At 42.1% G+C, this 20,117-nt stretch overlaps 1 protein-coding gene across 4 annotated transcripts in view; it reads right to left on the reverse strand.

Moving 5' to 3' along the window:
- Nucleotides 1–1,277: 1,277 nt before the first annotated feature.
- The window catches only part of LOC122413097 (lachesin-like), a 43,847-nt gene continuing 25,007 nt past the window's right edge, over nucleotides 1,278–20,117 (reverse strand). The window contains exons 1-7 of one of the 4 annotated variants that reach the window (XM_043423221.1): nucleotides 9,880–10,326; nucleotides 9,372–9,663; nucleotides 7,784–7,957; nucleotides 7,040–7,168; nucleotides 4,787–4,925; nucleotides 3,938–4,095; nucleotides 1,278–3,595 (exon numbers count right to left, since the gene is read on the reverse strand). In XM_043423221.1, coding sequence (XP_043279156.1) covers nucleotides 3,246–3,595; nucleotides 3,938–4,095; nucleotides 4,787–4,925; nucleotides 7,040–7,168; nucleotides 7,784–7,957; nucleotides 9,372–9,663; nucleotides 9,880–9,894 — 1,257 coding nt within the window. In that variant the 5' untranslated portion in view covers nucleotides 9,895–10,326 and the 3' untranslated portion in view covers nucleotides 1,278–3,245. The other 3 variants (XM_043423220.1, XM_043423218.1, XM_043423219.1) reach the window with 3 other exon arrangements.

Here is a 20,117-nt window from a genome sequence, read left to right on the forward strand (position 1 = left end):
GATTTATTTGACGAGATACAAAACAATAACAAAATGGTGAGTTATAAGCTCGTGTAAATTTTAACGGAATTAAAATGTAATCCGTTTCAAAATTCAACAAAAACTACTAAATTTTATGGAGATAACCTCTCTTTCTGTTGTCTTTTGTTTACCTATGGTTTGTGACCTCCGTTTTTTTTCGGGTAGTCTGCCCTATTCAATTTTCAGAGTTTAGTCACAGTCGTGTTGCTTCTCATATGCACATGTGCCTACGTAAGATCGATTGTGCCAAGCCTTATGGATAGGAAAAAAGTTGGGTGAGTGAAGAACATTATTATATTTGAATGTCGATTAAATAATAGAAATTGATTTGTCCACCGTTTTCCCATCATCATTATTGCAATTATTCAGTTAATTGTTACTACAACTTTTCTTAAGCTCCTGTCATTCTCGGTACAGATATAGACCGGATAATTCTTACCATAAATACCACAAACCGGGATAGTAAGGCGATTCAAATATTTTTTAAGACAATTAATGTACCTCCAAAACATTATAAAGCGGACACTTTTATTGAATCATCAGATTTTATATTATAGTGATGACTTGAGAAAAATTAGTTGTATTTGCAGGGGGAAGTTCTGATCGACAAAATAAACTACCATTTTTGTAAATTCTGGCTCTCATTGTAAGGAAAAATCTTTTGTGAAATGGTTAACTTGAAAGTTCTGTTCTAAAAATCGAGCGACAATTGATAAAATAAATAATATAAAGCACACTATCAAAAAAAGAAAGGTCCAAAGAGTAGACAAACATTTGTTTGCTTCGACAACTGCAATCAAACCATATCATTCATCATTATTAAATTTTCATAAATTGAAATTTTCAGGGTTGGAGGTATATTTTGGAAGTGCGCTCGAATCGGAGAGAGAAAGAGTCCATACGTATCCATAGGATGTCTAGGGATGGCGGTCAGCATTTTATTTTTTTCCTGAGATTTTTTCTTCAGATTTGCTTCAAAGCGTATAACAAATTGGTACTATTATCTTGATAATTCTATACGAATAAGTCATAAGGGATAAATAAATTGACTGACATTATTATCATGATTTCCTTTATCTTTCCATATTTTCATAACGAATACATCAATGATAAAAAATACAATTCGTTTAAGCTTCATCTAAATCTAGGAAAAAAAAAACAAAGAAATAAAAATATTTCGCACGCTAAAATTACACACGTTGTTCATACGTTATTTTCCAGCGAGAGCTACGTCATTTCATGGTTTTTTTTTTTTCTTCATTTTGAGCACATTTTTCTCATTTAAGTCTTGATATATTTATATATAGATTTTATTTTAATCGCCTATAACCAACGCTTTTTGAACATAACTTCATCAGTATCAATATATTGAGCATCGTTCGATATTTTTAAAAGTTCACACATAGGTACATTCAGTACAATTCGTTAATCTTTTTTTGTTTTTTTTTCTGTTTACCTTTTCATGTACAATCCTTTAGCTCGTGTGGATTTAAGACGATGAACTGTACATTTTTAACTATAAGTTGACTAACGTTCCTTCCGATAAGACTAGAAAGATATGATTTGTGCCAATCTTTGCCAGGAACAATTACACAAGGGGGAAAACAGTGAATGAGGAGTTTTTAAAATTTATTTTTTCTTCTCGTTGCAATATCCTCCAGAAATATAGTTTTCTCGTTCACATATCTTCCTGTACGTTCCTCAATTCGATTACGACCGAATGATATTGATAGGAATTTAAAGAATAAATAAATGAAAAGTAAAATATCTGTACAATGTGAATCAGCGAGGGTCTCTTCTCGTCTCGACCATGAATATAGTTCGTTTATTCTTATTCAATTATATTTAAATAAATGTAGCATCACACTCACTACCGATATGAATATATTTACGAGGATATGGGCTTTTTCGATCTTATCATTCAATAGGAATTCTTGATACACCCTATTCGGATTTCTTCTTCCCTTATACATAAATTAGTACTCTAATTATTTGTCTGCATTTGATTATGAACGTATGTAGGTTTCAAATAGTGACGACTCCAATATATCTTTTTCCGATTGACTTCCAACGTCAATGTACTTGATTGCACGTTTTAGAGTTGTTCCTATATGACCTGTCATTACAGATGTACACTACCGTTCAAATATTTCGAAGCAGTCCAATTACTTACTAAACATTTGTACCAAAAATCTTTTCATTTAAACATTATTCAACGAAAAATCATCTCTATTAACATTGCAATAATTCGGATTTTCCTTTATGGAACAAATACGTTCGAAGTATAAAGTTGACATTAGCGAGCAGATTATAAGAGAAATGAAATGTAAAAAATGAACAAAATAAACGACGCTGAAGTTGTTGAGTCCAACGAAATTGAACGAAAAAAACATTTGTAATTCACCAATTTCTCATTTCACGAAGCATCTGTGTAGGTTGAAAAACTACGAATTGCGAATTCGGTAGGAAGCAAAATTGTAGAACTACTGGAATTATTGGAAAGTGTTTTTAGATCATTTCAAAGCTTTATCAAAATGCAAACTATTTCAGATCATTTCAAAATTCAAACAGAATTCAGCCTTATACAAAATAATCATTCAATTCAATGGTTCAACCACCTTCTTCGCAACGCGCACACACACGCACGTACATTTCACGGGAATACGAACACGTTGGGGGAGTAAAAAATGATTGAAATTTTTTTCCTAGCCGGTTTAACTTTTCAACGAAAAAAAAATCGTTCACGTAATAAAATAGCCCGAGAAAATTTGAGCGGTAGTGTACGTAACTGTTGTATACGAAAATTGAGAACATATTCATTTTCGTCTAGCTTTCAACGACTTTTTTAGCATTTTTTTTTCGTTCGCACGAACGAATTTACTGATGGGGGCTTTGAGGTTCCGATACGCTGAAAATACAGAGATGTTTTCAATTAAATTCAGGAGTAGAATAACCAAAATTTCTCCGAATATTCTGCAACTCGACAACAGTGAAAATTACGTAAAAAAACTACATAAATGGAATATCGTGACTACGACGACGTGCGAATGGAAAACGAAAAAAAAAAAATCTACAAAAATAATTGCTGTGAGTTCTGGTAACATTCACGTTGTTTTTTTTTTTTTTTTTCATTGAACACAACCGGGCAATAAAAAGTGGCAAAGTTTGCAAAAAGTGAATGAATGATTAAAAAAAAATGGAGCACGACTTTCTATAAGTGTGTTTCAAACCATTGAAAATATTACCAATAAATAAACGGTTGGTAATAAAATTTGAATTCGTTCATTGACAATGCTTATACCGATGTTTCTTATATTTAAAACTTCGTTATGTTTCAAGGCATTCTTGTCTTTGTTCAAAATAACCCGGGGTGTCAGGGTGCTCGTACTAGTCGTACTAAAAAAGTATTTTTTCTTCGATGTCAGAAGTGAGGTTGTTCTCTGTCCGATCATCGGTGTACTCGGACGATGGTGATTGTACCTCGGGGTCGTCAAGTAGGACGATCTCTCACGATTGCTTTTTCTCGAGCTCGTCCATATCACCGGACGAGACGTCGTCGTGTCTTGCTGTCGTTCTGAAATTTCGAAGCATATTTTGAGATTTCGAATCAATTTAATTGTTCACAGTTTTTTAAATAAAATCTGATTTCGCTAATTATTTACAGACTCTACAACTCAAATTTAATAAAATTATTCGACTGACGATACCAATGAAATAATTGAATTACACGAAATGTAGACGACATAGAAAAATGTAAATTTTGAAATAATTTCAATTAAAAAAAACTCGTTTTGAAAATGAGCACTCAAAAATGTCGATTGCGATTGTCAAAATTTGGAAAAATCATCATAATCTCTTAATCGCCATTAAAAACGTTAGATAATGAAATAGAAATGGAAGGGGGAAAAATTCTTACCGTAAAGACCAAGAATAGATTCAGCGTAGCCCATACTGGAAGTTGCTGAGCAGTTGTATTCTCCCAGGTCAGATTTTTGTAGATTTTTTATTTTCAATTCGATCGTTGTCTTCCATTCGTCATCGGGGTTGGTGCGTTCGTCGATCACGTATCGTCCACTATTTCGAGAAAGAGACGGAGAGAAGTTATGTTATCGTTTCACCATAATACTGTGGCGTTTACGTATGATTAAATTAACGGGGAGAGTCAGAGAAGAGAGGAATTATTAGGGTTGATATGCTCGGATCAATTGCAAGAAGAGGACGCGCGTGTGACGCGTAAGCACGGGAGAGTTGTATGGTATTGCCAGGAGATGGCGTTGGACGATCGTTAAACACAGGGGAGTAGTGTATACGGGACATCGAGCACAAAGCACACACATCATCGGCGTGCCTGATGTGGCGAGCGTGTATCACACGATTGTATATGCAAACTGACGATACTCGTCGAATAGATTATTCCTCTAGACAGTTTACGAGGGAGACAGAGAAGCAGTTTGTGTAGCGCAATGCGATTTGCACGATTTCCCCAACAGATAAATTGATTGCTCGGCGTATATGTAACACGCACAATCCACGGAGGAGACACATAACACACCGAGCGAGGAGGAGACGCGTACATAAACACAAACGAGCTTTTACGTTGCGAACTGAGCATGGACTGCTAATAAACAAAAGGTCGTTAACCTACATAGTTAAGCATTGAATCGTGTGATAAACGCCCTTTTGTATCTCCCAGTCACCGAACGCACGACATGTATGTTTATAAATGTATCCACATGGACGCTCGAGATACCGAATGTATACGCACCCGCTCATTATGACCTGGTCCCTCCGTTTCGTCCACAAATTTATTGTTTTCGGCGATGCTTCGATCTCACAGATGAGCGAGACGTTCGTGTTCAGAGGTGAGTTCAACAATTCGTTCCTAACCTTTGCGCTCGGTGCGACTGCGTGTGTGTGTGTGTTCCAATGTTTCCCAATAGCCACGAGGATTTCGAGCAGAAAAATATAAATTGATTTTTATTCAAGTACACTCGAGCACACGAAGATATTGCAGACGATCGTGGTATTACAATCATTCCGAGCATCGCGAGTGGTCGAGAATTGTGGATAAAACCTGTTCGTTCGTAATGTTCAACGGGTGAAGGAGAAAAATTGATTCGATAGCATTTGTGAGATTGGATATTTTGTTGATTCGATCGCGCACCAAGTTTCGTTTTATTATTCTCGTTTTCATTGACATTCGACGACATTTTTATTTCGACGAATTGCACAAAAATTCTTCTTTTTATGAAATAAGGAATTGGGATTTGTCGGTTTTTGGGGTTTCGGGCTGAGAAGGCCTGGGAAAAATGTAAACACCTGCGAAGGCCTCACGACACAAAATTTTCTTCTAAATTTCTCCATTTTCTTTCGATCTGATATTTGCAGAGGATACCGGAACTCACTTTTGTTAGAAAATCGTTGAGGAAACATTCCGAGCTCTTTTTTTTATTTTTGCTAAATAACAAACGATTGAGAATCTCGGAGGAAGGGAAAGCAATTTTTATCCGATTCAGTGACTGGCCAAGTGGCGCAATAAATATATATCAATATTCGAGATCTATTTTTGTATGTTCGTATACATATGTTGTGTAATACAGATGAAAAACAAGGTTTCCTGTAGAAAAATATCATTCTATTCTACAATACTTTTCCAATAAAACTCCATAGGTCGCTGTTTGTATAAAGTTTTCGTTGCACGATAGCGAGGGACACGAGTGAGAAGCTCAGAAAAAAATAGACGCTCGCGGTAAAAAGGATATGAAAAAATTATTAGTTTTATTCGAATTTCGATGTTTCCAATGTTCCAACAGCTGCGATGATTTCCGATGAAATTTCCTTTCTAAACAGGACTGCGTTGGTTATTTTTCTCCCAACGATCAACTCTTGACAGTTATGCCCGTTTTTTTTCCGACGTGTGTGACAGATATAGGTTAGGACCGAATTCCGAAGCCGATTCTCGTCGGCTTTCCGGGGTTCGGGAAGGCGAACTTTTTTATGCTGAAATTACAGTTCGAGCTCTCGACTCTTCGAAGAACTTATTTTGCTTCAAATTTTTTCGTATTTCATCGTAAATATTAGGACGAAAAAAATTGGAAAAAACATTTCATGAGAAGTTAAATTCCGCGCGTATTCCGCTCGTCGGAACCGAGCATTTCTCAGTGCGGCGGATATCCACCAGGGCCGTTGAAAAAACAGATATTTCACAAGAATTTTTTTCCCCGACCCATCACCACATCCGGTACATTCGAGCGAATGGGAAATAAAAGAATGACAAAATATAAAACCGATGTATCTCGAAAAAACGTTGTGATCGATAAACTGGAACTTCACAAGTTGTGTAAACTTTACGACGTAAAATTCAGAGAGAACGGCGATGTTTCGTTTCGCCCCGGAGTTTCAGACTTTATTTTTTTCCTCTTTTGAGCTACCGCTCCCCTTGAATGAGTCTTCGTTTTGGCTATATCGCGTCATTTATTCGCCCTTGCTTACTTGATTCGCCACGTGCGTGTGCTGCTGCCATTCTTGGCCATGTCACATCGAAAACCTTCCAAAATATATATGACAAAGCGTTGAAAAATGTACATACAGACCTATATGAAGATACTCGCAAGAGTTTACTCGAAGGGGTCAAGAAAAATGTTAGGGAGTGACGTGCGTCGACTGTCAGGATTGCTTGTCGACAGGGAAGACCGAGGAGGGTCATTGGCGGGGGTAATGGAGAGGATGGAGGGGGGAGGAAAAAGTCCGAAGAGTTCAGCAGACGCTCGTAATAAAGATCGATCGATCTTGTGCTTTTCCATCTTAACTCTCTCTCTCTCTCTCTCGCTCAACTTTCTTATTTGATTTTGAACTTATTTTATTTCAACTCTATTTTCACTTCATTTTATTTTATTCGTTGCTACTTTTATGAAAAAGAAAAAAGAAAAGAAGAAAAAACAGATTTCTCATTCGAGGTGTGTAGCCGAACGGAATGATTTATATGCGATCTTTATTATATATAGGAGAATATACTCACAATTGACTCTCAAATAAACCCTCTTACTGATTGCCGGGGGCACTTCATTTTTCGCTATGCAAAGATACGCTCCGGTTTGCCTTCTGTCAACTCTGGTGAGCTCCAAGCGTTCACCAGTCGCGTTGTACACTGTAAAAATACCAATAATTCACTTCTTCTCGTTCACTCGGTGAAATTTCGTGGGAGGAGATTTTTTCCCTCTTTTTCTACTAAACGAACATTCATGGGAGTGGGAATGTTCGCGATAAAAACAACCAACTATTGACGCAATTGTCATCCTCGTGCGAGGCCGACATCAGGCTCGGCGTATTATTCATTTTTAAGCGAGTTCTTAAACGAAAGTTTTTTCGGCCGTTTCAATAAATTTATGCTTCAATTCGGTTATTTTAAACGCCAGCTTTGCCGAGTTTCGAATATACCCGCGTTTCACACAAAAATGCAACTCTCGACTGTACGGAAAAGGAGGTTGAAAAAATGGGCGCTAATTCGTGCGGAGGAGAAAACGCAGGTGAATGCTGTCCTCGTCAATTCCGTTATCATTATTATTGTGATTGTTAAATTTTGTTTCCCAAAGTTGAGCCAATTTGCGTGGAAAGGAAGAAAATGGGGGGCTGAAATATGAAAGTTTATATATTGTCCTTATTTAGCTGGATGAAAAACAGAATCTCCGAGAGGATGAATAAGGCTCGTAGGAAAAGAGATGTGGGAAGGGGAGGAGAAAAAACTAAGTTAAGGAAAAGTTACCTTGAACGAGTTCGTCGCGAAAGCCCCTCGTCAGGATGAAATGATTTTTCTCGGTTCGCCAGTATACCTGTGGCAACGGTCGACCGGAAGCTTTGCACGTCAGCGTTGCATTTTCACCCTCCATAATGGATACCTCGCCCTCGGACGTACCGTCCACGAGTATATCCGGTGCGACTGAGCAACGAAAATATCATTATACGCCTCTCCGTTCCCAGGGGCGTGTATACGTATCGCGCAAATATATATTTCTCTCTCATATTTATGGGCTGTATACGAGACCGAGGACCGAGTGAATTCGAGGGGAACGAGGAAAAAAGGAAAATGAAATTAGCCAAGAGCGGCGTCGATGAGAATTTTGTTTCCATTCAAAAATAAAAGTTGCATTTTTCATGAGGCCGCGCTACCCCGGACAAATGTATTTCTCTGAATCCCGGAGCCCGGGGAATGCGAGGGGTATGAAAAGGAGAACGAAACGTTGCACGGATCGAGCAAAGAACATTTCGGGGTATGGAATCGCGCGGTTTTTCTTCCTCCCACAACGGACGGGGGCGCCCGGTAACGATGATGGTTATCGAAATACTTGTTTTTTAAATCCAATTTCGTTGCATCGAAATTCGTTAAAACGCAGCGGCACAAGGAATTTTGTGTTAACGATCGAACGAGTCATAATTTAAGCATCGCGTGGCTGGCCGTGTCCGTAGTGCGAGCGATCCTCATAGCCCCGGCTTCGAAGCTTCGGCTCCCGTATATCTGGGTATGATCTGTGAAACGAGGACATTTCCTAGGGGCTGTTAAGGAACTTGTGAGACGAAGGAGACACGCAATGTGATCGCCGGGAACCGAAGCCCTTGCGGCGGTAAACAATTGTCACTTGGATGAGACAGTTGGAGGATCGGGGGGGGGGGGGGGGGGGGGGCGAACGAGAATTGGAATGGCGTCGAGAGTACGATTGCGATAATGGGAATAATGCGAGACTGGTTCGCGCGGCGAGAGCATTGACCGTCGCAAATGGCGGCTAAATAGGCGGCGTAAAGATGCGGAGAAGGAGATGAAACGTTGGAGGAATTAACTAGATGCGGAGGGTAATGTGAGAACAAAGAGACGACAGGATGCTCGAGGAAGGTGCTTAGCGTCAATTGTATTAGTTGTGTAGCAGGGTGTATGAGACAAGGCGTTAAGGGGAGACGTCGGCGGTGGAGATGCATGTTGCGACACGAGGATTCACTCGGTCCGTGTCATTCGGTAGTTGGCGTGCCGGATATATAGTCGGGCGTCGTCTTTCACCGCGGGACAAAAGGGCGAGAGGATGAAAGCCGTTTGCGGGCTTGAGCGGGACGGGCGAGCCCTTTCGGCGGTGAGAATCCGCGTCGGGGCGATTCGTGATTTGGACTGTATGCACGCAGTCCTCGGGAACAAGAGGATCGCGGCGCTTCGTGTACATCGAGCTATACAGGCGCAGGAGAAATTCTAAACTGCGTAGCGTTGTGTTGAACCAAGTGTACAACACACTCGGAAGGAATGCGTGATGCGCAATTAAGCAATACCGCAAGCGTGAGAGCGGCGGGGTAAAGGGGAGAATATGACCTACCGAGTACGTCGACACATCCCAGTTGGCTCAACATGGGCCTCGTATTCACTTGGCACATGTAACAGCCACGGTCAGCTTCCTTCAGCGAACGAATGTGCAAACGCCAGGTCGTTGTCTCATCCGTCATCGTTGATGTGTCTTGATGCTCATTGTTGTTGTTGTTGTTGTTGTTGTTGAAGCTCTGGTTCTTGCTCGTGACGTTTTCGACTGTCACGGTGAAACGATTCGAGTGAGATATCGTACGTTGTCCGATCGAGAGGACCGTTTGATCTTCGGCACGGAGCCAGGCAACCTGTCCATCATAATAATCGTTCGGATGTGAGGCAAACGAGATACGAGAGGCTACGAGGCTTAACGACGGAGGGAAATCAAAATTTATGTACACTACGATAGAAAATACGAGGCTTTTCATTCCCTCTTTCCTCGCCATACATATGCATGCGTATACCAGTCTTCGATTGTAAATAATGTACGCCAATATATAGTCTCGAATGTATGCATATCGCACCGACGAGAGGCCCATATAACATAAAGGGCTTTTCAACTATCGGCTACGATCGAAATTCTCCGGGTATAGTTGTGCAAATATCAGGCCGCCATCATTGAAACTCCATTTACATGCGGGGGGGCACCCACATCGAGAACTCGAACGAGAGAGAGAGAGAGAGACGGGCAAAGTGAAATAAAGGGAGTGTACACAGCGCCACCTCGTTTTCTCTCTATTGCAGCGTTCCCCCTGCGCACAATACGTATACGTATAACTCGACGAATATTATTATCGCACACGATCATTCCTGATGCATATTCAGCCCAATCCGATTCATAACTCCACTCCACACACTTATACGTATAGTTACGAGCACCTGACACTACTGCCACCGTTATACGATTCTACACAGCCATCGTTCAATTCGGCTAGATCTATCAGCTCGCCGCGATCTTCCAGACCCTTACATAAACGGCTAAGATTGCGGAAGTTTCCTTACCCCTATTCTACACTCTGTGGGCCAATAGAGAGTATTCAGCTCCCATCTTATGTCCCGTAGCGCCGGCAGCGCACTGATGAACCGCCGCACTCGCGCCACTCTGCGGTCGCGTCACGGTACTAGACGCTTATCCAGCCAACAGAGGCACACGCTAAGCTAAGTTATTCCGAATAGAATATATATAACGAGGCTTCGCTAAAGCTTCGATGTGTTTTCAATTATCGAATATACGATCGTGGCCTCGTACTCGTGGAATATAATGTGCTTGGAAATTGATTGGGTCGTTAAGAACCAGCGGAAGATAGATAATCTGAATATTATTTTCGTCTCTCGTATCTCTCGCGAAGGAATAATAACAAAAGTTCGATTCATCTGTGTGTTCGCACGAGTGTACTCGAAAACATCGAGAGCTGCGTCGATACATACGGCTCGGCTCATCAATTATAGCTCACAATTGTATTCTCTTCCACTCTCTTTCGTTATATCATAACGTCAAAGATTTATAGTGACCCTGGAAACGAAATAAGCTCGCGTATTCCACATAAAACATCCTCGTTTTCTTCTCCCTCTCATACGTTCCGTAAGAAAAAGTTTGCAGCGCGGTTCATATCTCTCGATCGACGATGTTCAATCAAATAATGATGGAGCAGCTCAACAACCTCGAATGCGTACGTAAGGACACTTTTATTATTTTTCTTCCCTGTTTCGTGTTTTCTTATCGTATATATATAACTCGTGGATATCGATGTATGTCTTTCGAGTTTCGTAAAGGAGGAAAAAGCTTTCCTCGTGGGATAAAAAGGGTGAATAAGTGGTGCACCACCCAAGGACAAATGTCTCGGTAAGAAAAAGTCTGAGTTACGAGTTTGTTGCTTCTCGAGTACGTTCTTTGACGTCTTTGACGAATAAATGGATTGACAAATACCGTGTGGGAGCTTCGTGGCTACGGGAGACGCTTATTCTCTAAGTGGAAAGGTCTCTTCTCCACATAATCCTTCACACGCAAAAGTTTGAAAGTAGAAATGAACGGTGGAGTGCGAAATGTTTTACTTGCGTGAATATACTCGGGAAATATAGAAGGGGAGAGAATATCGCATGTGAAAAGGCTCGAGTAGTGTACGCGTCAGTTTCTCAATACTCTTTGTAAACACGAGTCTTTCTCGTGCTCGGGAGGTGCATCGAATAAGTTTAAGATGACGCGGAAAGGTTGAGTATTTCGTAACAAATTTAGAGAGCGCCGAGGTTTCGGAAGACGCGAGATTATGGGAGCGCGCAGCTCGCTCGCAAGGTAAAACGCGAAAGGAGAGAAAGAGACTCTCGAGGATTTCAATTGCATGTTTGGCATACGCCAAACACCGAGTGGATATTCTTCACCCACGGGCAGGAGAGTTCTCCGATACCGCTTCCTGTCCCTTGGGTGAATTTGAAGGAGCGAGTGTGGTTGATGTGTTCTAGAGAGAGCCACGTAGACGGAGGGAAAGCAAGACGAAGGCAAAGGGAGGGAGGAGTGGGGGCTAAATCCGACAGCTACTCGACGGATTTTCTCGCGAGATAACTCCTCTTATTCTACTTCCGTCTCAGGCTATGTACGAGTCCTCTTCGACGCGACACGAGATCGAGAGGGAATAACACAGGGAAACGTCGAATTACGAGCGCAGCGAATCCTCGCTCGGCTATTCGCGCGGCAACAAACATCGAGCTTAGAACATAATATCGCGTCCAATAAAGTTTTTGAAAAAAAATCCCCTTTCCATCCCCCGAATCGGAGGCGCGCTTCCATCAGTCTCACAACCTCCAATTTTTCACACTCTCTCAAACGTCATTGCTGGGCTCCAAGACACAAACTGCCTCGAGTCTTCGGTTCGTCATTCCCTCCACACCATAAATTCGCTTTAACCTCCTTGTGAGAATATATCCGCGGAAAAGATGAGAAGGGGCTTGAGCACAGGACAAAGCGCAGTCGAGACGCGCTTCCGAAGAGTCTATTGGAGCGATTAAATGCCTCAAGAGCTTTTGCGAATGGTACAAATTTGCGGGAGGCAAAACCGCGCGAGGCAAGATTACAAGAAGAAGGCTCAGCCCGGTACATATCTCTATACGTGTAAACGAACGATAAAGCCTCGAATATATAACATTCCATAGACTTTGTACAAGCATGGAGGAGAAGATCGCGACTGAGGAAGGCAAAATATGAAGCGTGCTCGCTTCCCTCTGATTTCGGTCAAATCCCACAGTCACGACAGAAAGAGGGATCTCTGGTGAACATCGCAACTCCCCCCCCCCCCCCCCCCCCCCGCGTTTGCAATGTGCAATCGTCAAATGCTCTGGGCACATATTATCCACGATCTCATATATTTATACATACGGACCTTTACATGGGTATATATTGATGAATATATAAACGTCAGAGGAAGGGAGAGAGAGAGAGAGAGAGAGTTTCGCGTAGTTGTCGTCACAGGCAGAATTCGGGTTGCCGCTCCGCCTCGTTCCTTTGATCTCGCGACAAAGGACCGGGAGATTCGAAAAGAGGAGTCTTAAACCCGAGCGTCTGAAAATATAGTGATCCGCGCCGGATCGGCACGTCACTCATATCGGTGTCTCCGCAAAGGAGTCCTCAGCCACGTGATTTTTATTCCAACTATCAGCGTAAGAAGCTCGCTCTTTTCACCTCGATTCCTCCCGCTTGCGACGATGATGCTTCGCTGTAATTCCCGTGTTTTTTGCTGCATCGAATCTTACATTTGCGAGGTGAAAATCGAAGCTCGCTTTCTCGTCGCGGATACTCGAGAGCCTGTCTGACGAATAATGGGATTTACTACTTGGACGGTAGCACGAGCACGGGGAGGACGAATATTTAATGCCCCGGCTGGCTACCTTAATCTGGACTGGATTCGTGAACGCTATGGAATGGACATCTTCGGTCACTTGTACAGCTCGCTCTACGCAAAGGTGTTCGACCGGAAGCGCCGGGGAGAGGGTTTTCCTTCCGGGAAATCCGAGAACAGCTGAGGGCTGACAAATTTTTAGTAAATTCGGGAAATTTTGTTTTTCTGGCTCGAACCACGTCGGCGCAAGTAGCCAAATTTTTTTATTTGAATTTTTCGTTTATTATTTTTTTTCCGTTTGGAATGTTTTCCAATATTTCGTCTGAATTTATTTTTTCAATGCTTCGTCTGTGCGGTTATTATTTTGCGACTTAATTTAGCGATTGTATTTAAGCTCGTTTTTTATAACCTTTCACGACGAATGGCTTATTTGGGGGGATTTTTGAAGGGAAGGATCAAACTACTTCTCGTTCATCGTTGCAATTTCTGACACGATCTACTTTGTTACAGGGTTTTAATCATTCAATCGAGGTCTGAATTTCACTGCAGCACCGACCCCTGGGCCACTCGAAATTTGTATATTCTCAGTTATAATTTTCGCGAAGCAATTATCTACGATTGTCCCACGCACCAGGATCATCAAATGTGAGAAATGGAAATCGTCGACACGAATCAAGAGGCCTGAGAACCTTTTCATTGGAGCTCTTCCTCGGCCACGGGGGAGAAATTAACAATCGTGCTCTTTTCTCGTCCTCGTTATTACAAAAGTGCAATGGGACGTAAAACGCAAGATTATTCCTCCGTTTACAAGCTCACACATTACAGTAAATGTAGTAGTGGTAGTAATGAGTTTTATTTGCACATATGTCCTTAAAGTATAATAATCACAGTACTCTCTTTCTCTCTTTTTCTACATATTGCTTCTATTTCTCTAAAAAACTGGCAGATTTGCACAGCCATTTCTCCTTTTAGGCTCTTCATCAACTCTTCCCTGATTCCCCCCTTCTATCTTTAGCCCCTTTTGTCCACACGCATGAGGCTGAAGCTTGCAACGTTCGAGTCCAACGAAATGATGTAAAAAAGTCCTCCACAAATTCCAGTAATTCTCCAATTTCACTCTCCGTCGAATTTTTCGTAGTTTTTCAACCTGCATTCATACTTTATCGTGGAATAAAAAATAGGTGAATTACAAATATTTTTTTCCTTCATTTCGCTGGGCTGGAACATTGCAAACTTCAGCATTGTCCACTCTTCTATATATGTTCATTCGTTTCCTCTGTCATTGATTGTCTTCCTTTTTCGCAAATTATTAGACGCTCCAATGTTTCATTTGCATCCTGCACGTCCATTTCTCCTCCCCTTTCTTTCCATCTCTCCCAGCATTTCCGCAGCTTATGCTTGCCCACATTTCTTTATCTCTTCCCTTAATATTTTTCGTTTCCCACTACTTCGACGGTTTTTCTTCATTTTCAATTATTCATACACTATTGTACGTAAAATTTCGAGGCTACAGAAAGCGTCTACAGCGTTCACGAATTTGAATATCGTTCGAAACTCGGGAAAAAAAATGTTGTCGCGTTAACCTACACGTGAAACACGAATCTGGAAAAATCACCTCGTACATTCTGTTCTTCTTGTATTTATAGGTACGTAGGAGCATACAGCTGGGCGTGGATGCAAACATAAATAAAGGTCTGGATGAAGAAGAGAGGGCAAAGAAATTTCTGAGGCACTGGAAAAGTGTTCCATAGCGATATTCCCCGACGATATATGCTCCGGAAGTACGTACGAAGGTTGAAGAATATTTTCGCATATCGTGGGCCCGAAGGAGAAAAGTTGGTGAGGTTATCGGCGGGCTTGGTGCGGAGGCATCGGGCGAGAACGCGAGGGATCACACGGGGAAGAGTAATACCAGTAATAACGTGTGAAAATGATGGTTTATCGGGGATTCGAATGAACGGATCAACGAATGAGGAGCAAAGATACATTTGGGTTTGCTTGGCGCGAGGCTTTCCGAGAGTTTTCCATCGGAGTCTCTTCCGTCTCTCGCCCTCCCTCTTCCTCTGCGGCTAAGATTCGAGCTGGTAAAATTTGCAAAGAGGAGCGAGAGGCGCGAGGGCTGGCAAAGAGGAGAGACGAGACTTGAGAAGTGGAATATTCCGAGGGAATGAAATACGTGGGATTTTGATCGGGCCCGGGTGGCTTAGGAGTCGAAAAACAGAGAGAGAAAGAGAGAGACGTAGATTCGACAGCTGACACACATTATCCAAGGAGTTAGCACCGAAAGATTCCCTTCTGGGGTTTTCATATGTTTCCCAAAAGTAAACGTGTGCGGGAGCACACGTATAATAGATGATGCTTGACGTACGGTCCCGGCGCGAGGGATGAAGAATAAGACGAACGCGCGAGGCTGCATGTACGAATATTTCGTTTGGGTGAGCTCCCCGAATACAGAGAGTTGCGGGTGCTTCATACGCGTACGTACAGCAGCGTACACATGCACCAGGATCTGTCTACCCATCGGTGTGATATTTCGAGAGTCCTTGGGCCACGAATCTACGTTAGCGCTAAGAGATTGCTCCCCATACCCTTTCATGCCATTTCTGGCCTCTACCGCCCCTTACACGTTCATTCACCCCAGCCCCTTTTCCTCTTCCGTTCCATTGTAATCATGGAAACAATCATTCTTCTCTCTCTCCTCTCCTCTCATCCTCTCTACTTCTCTGCTCGTTCTAGCTTTTCCTCGTTGTTCCTTTCGGTATATATGCCAGTGGCAAATCCAGCGCAGAGGGCCGAGATAGAGAGAGAGAGAGGAAGAGAGATCGAGAGACTTGGTCCGCTTTTCTATCTTCCGACTGCTTTCTCCCTCTTTCTCGCTCCAATGACCACGCGCTCCACACTCTTTCCGCTATTTCTCGCCGCTGCGCCCCCCCCCCCCCCCCCCCCCCCCGCCTTTATTCCCCCATCCGCACACGGAGATGCTCCATTGCCAGAAGAGCCTGGACTCGATGCTCGAAAAGCACTCGCATACGTCCCTTTGAATGCAAGCCCATCGATCTAACATCACGCGGAAACCAAACTCCTCTCGTTTAGCTTTCCCTCTCTCTCTCTCTCTCTCTACAGTTATCTCCTACGTGTTTGAATACTTTCCCGTACGTGTGCCACGCCTGTGTAGATACTACCCTTTTCACTCGCCTCCGCAGCAATCACCGATTTGTCTGAATAAGCCCTCGAGGCAAGTATATGCTCGCGTTTACCCCCAGGGAAAACACTAACGCTTCGGACTCCACGACCATATCTTTATGCTCCTTCTTCCCTTTCTTGTCTTTTCGTACTCTAATCTCCCCCTCCCCTCCGTCCATTTTTCTTCCTATCTTTATCTCCGTCTCTCTGCTGACTCTTGCTCCGCTGCCCAAATCCTCTCGTTCATCGATGCCTAATGGGGACGGGAGAAGCGGAGCGAGAAAAGCCAGAGGGAGAGCGGCCAGGAGGATGCACCGAGCGGCGGAGAGAGAAAAACCATTTGTTGGAATCATCATCGCACCCTCGGCAAAACTCTTGCGCGCATATGTGCCGGAAAAGAAAAAGAAAAAAGCGCCAATACCGAGGGCACCGATGTCCGATGCGGGAGAGTTGGCCAGGACACATTTTATACAGAAACTTTGACAAGTAGACACGAGAAAACGCCACCATCGACGATGGACCTCTCCCCTTAATTTTCTTTCACCATTTTCCCTTGTACACCTCGTTTTCCCAGACACGACATTCCCGTTGCGGGGCATTGGTCGTTTCTACCCTGCCCACGGTCCAACGTCGATTGATTCCTCTCATATTCGCCTCTATAACCATCCGGCTAGATCAGCTCATTACTTTTCCATTGACGAGCCAAAAGATCGTTCCTTTTCTCTCTCCATAATGAACTCATTATCGCGCAATATTCAACCGGAAATGAACGAGATCCATCGAAATCTCTTGAACCACTTTCGCCAGCTCCTCTCCATCTCGTCGAATAATCGAATCTACATTCCCCTTCCCCTTGCCAAATGAAAGTGCACTCCGGGGACTCTTCTCAATGAAAAATGTTATTTTAACCGATAAATACTCCAATTTCATGTCAAACGTTTCAAACTCTCGCGTCTCTGGGCGCGGGGACCCTGCCAAATCGCAATCTCAAAAGTATTTTTTCTACCGCTTTTTCCCCCTCGTACATATACTTTGCGCATATTATTTGGACGAGACCGCCCCAGCACTGAGACAACGACGATTTCCTTTCACTCCGCATCTTCTTTCTTTCCTTCCTTCAACAACACTCAACCCCCGATGCTTTTCCTTATGTACCCGTATCATCATTTCTCCGCACTTTGTTCCAACGAGAAATAACACAAGCTGCTCTCTCCTCAGAACACTTTTCCTTAAGGTTTTCCTTCCCTCTATGAATATGCATAGATGTATAGAAACGCTTAGACGTATATATGCGCAGAGGGAGATGGCGCAAATAGAAATAAACGTGAAATCTCCTCGTCTTTTGTGCGGCAAAGTGAAATGTATACGTAACAGCCCAGCGCGGGTTCTCTCTTTCGTGTTATTGTATATGCGGAATGTAATATTACGTAGATTTGAGATATTCCTTCCGCATTCGAAGAATAGAAAAATTATTATTGTTGTTTTTGTACGGTGCGATTTATTTGGGGAATTAATCGCTGGTGAGATCGCAGTCGAATGGCGCCAGCTAATTAACAAAATAGGTATTACAATCGGGGAACAGATCGGCGAAATAAATCGACGAGCGTTTCTAACGCGCATTTCGTCGAGGGGAATTTATATTCTGGCTTCGTTCCTTTGCCTCGATTTGTTCTCGTTTTGCCGTAACTGAAATCGTCATTGTTTTCGTGAAAATGCTCCTGCCCAGTTGCTCGATTAACTCCCATCTCGAGGGACCGATTATTCCTTGCGATTCGTAATGACGTGGAAGAATATTTAGTGTATGATAATAATAATAATGTGGGAAGAATGAATTGAGAATGAGAACCACCCTGCTTCGGAATATTCATTCGACTTTTTTTGACATGCATGCAAATCCTGTTGAATTAATTACGCGATATTCGTAATACGGGCTTGGGAACGCTCTTATCCTGAAGGAAGAAGCATGAACATCGGAGAAAGAGCAGTACGAGACGTGAAATTCTCGAAACTTTAATAAGTTGGTTGAGAGAATGGAATTTTTTTAAATTTAAGTGAAGAAAATTTGATCACGCTTTTATCTCTGGATAAATGTTTCTTCGTGTGTAAATTTCATGTTTATATTTCCGGTTTGAATTCGAATAGTGCCTGCTACAAGTGGATTTTTTTTCAGAGTGTTTAATTAGTTTATATTCATGAAAAACACTGCAAAACGCGTTATATTTTCGCTCAAATTTTAAACCTCTGGACTAAACTGGTTATTCATCGAGCGTGAATTTTTTTATTAACGAGCAAAAATTCCCGTCGAGCTACTAATTTCTGGCAAAATAAAACTTGACCATTAGCACGAGGATATTTTTTGTCGTGAATTTTATTCGCCAACAGAACTTGCTGAATCTCCTCGAGCTGCTACTTATTTATGAAATTATTTATGTTCGAAAAGAGCTTGACGACGACGAAAAAGTCTCAACGAGAATTAGTTTTTGTGCCAGTAGTTTTAGTCCCGGAATCTTCACATTTTCGTGATCCACTGATGATGCCTCGCCCTGAACCTTTCGCGGTCCTCGTTGATTATTGAGTAACTTTACAGTGATGAACGTGATCGCAAGCACGTTGCTGGCGGAGGCAAGTTGATGTTAATCTTTCACTATTGAACTTGCCGTTCTCCGCTCTCATCGTGGATCGTTCAATTATGCAAAATGAGGGATAACGCGAACTGTGGGAGTAACGAAACGCAACGTCCACGAATACCAGGGGAATTAATTGAGCGATTTTTTTGCCTCGTTAAAAACAAGTTTAACCAAAAATTCAGGGAGTTTTTTTGCATCATGCGTTTCACGGTTGTCCCTAAGCTTCCATAGAATGATCGTTCGTTCCAACGGGAAGCGAATGTTTCAAGTATTTTGTTTTTCTCTTTGTCAAAGAGCAAATAATGAAACGCGACGTCGTGGCTAGTAATGAGGTCCGTTTGCAAATTTGCAGTAGTTTTTTCCTCGAGCACTGAAAATGAAGGATCCACTTGTTTCATATAGTTTTTTTTTCTTTTTTATTTTATTTATTTATTTTTTTTTCCATTTTTATATCGTCTCACTCTCCTCGTGACGTTGTCAACGCTCCGATGTCGAGAATGATGCGGACCATGAAGAATTCAGTCCCAGGGGCATTGTTCCCCCCCGTTCCCTCTCTCGCCCTCCCTTAATGGAGCGAGGCGAGGCTATTTATATCGCTGCGAATATTTTTATCATGTTTCTCGCAGTCTCTTGACTTCGTTGATCCTTTTTCCGAGAAAATATGCTTCAATAATTATCTCTATATATCTCTACATTAATATGAATTTTGCGCGAGCTTTTCAAAGAGTCTTTTCTCGGAGCGTTTTATTCATTTGTCTTGCAGCTCTTTAATAACTTATTTACAATAAGCTTCTCTGATTGACTCGTTTCTCGCGTTTTGACACTGCAGAGATGTCTGACGAACGGAATTCGCGTTCCCGCATCCTCGTTAACAATACGAGCTTTCTCATTGGGAATGAAAAATCGTGTTTTAATCCTGATATTTTCTCATTCGTTGGGCCATTCGAATTTTTTCTTAATTAACGTTCGATTTCTTCAACGTTTTTTTAACAAGAAAATCAATGGCGCATTGTTTTTCGGGATGGGGATCAAATGTTGGAGTGACTAAAATTTCGAACAGTTAAAATCTCGAATTTATAAACTTCGAATGATAATATGGAGACGGATAGATTCGACTAGAGCTTT

The sequence above is a fragment of the Venturia canescens genome, chromosome 7 (assembly GCF_019457755.1).
Source record: "Venturia canescens isolate UGA chromosome 7, ASM1945775v1, whole genome shotgun sequence".
Classification (NCBI taxonomy): domain Eukaryota; kingdom Metazoa; phylum Arthropoda; class Insecta; order Hymenoptera; family Ichneumonidae; genus Venturia; species Venturia canescens.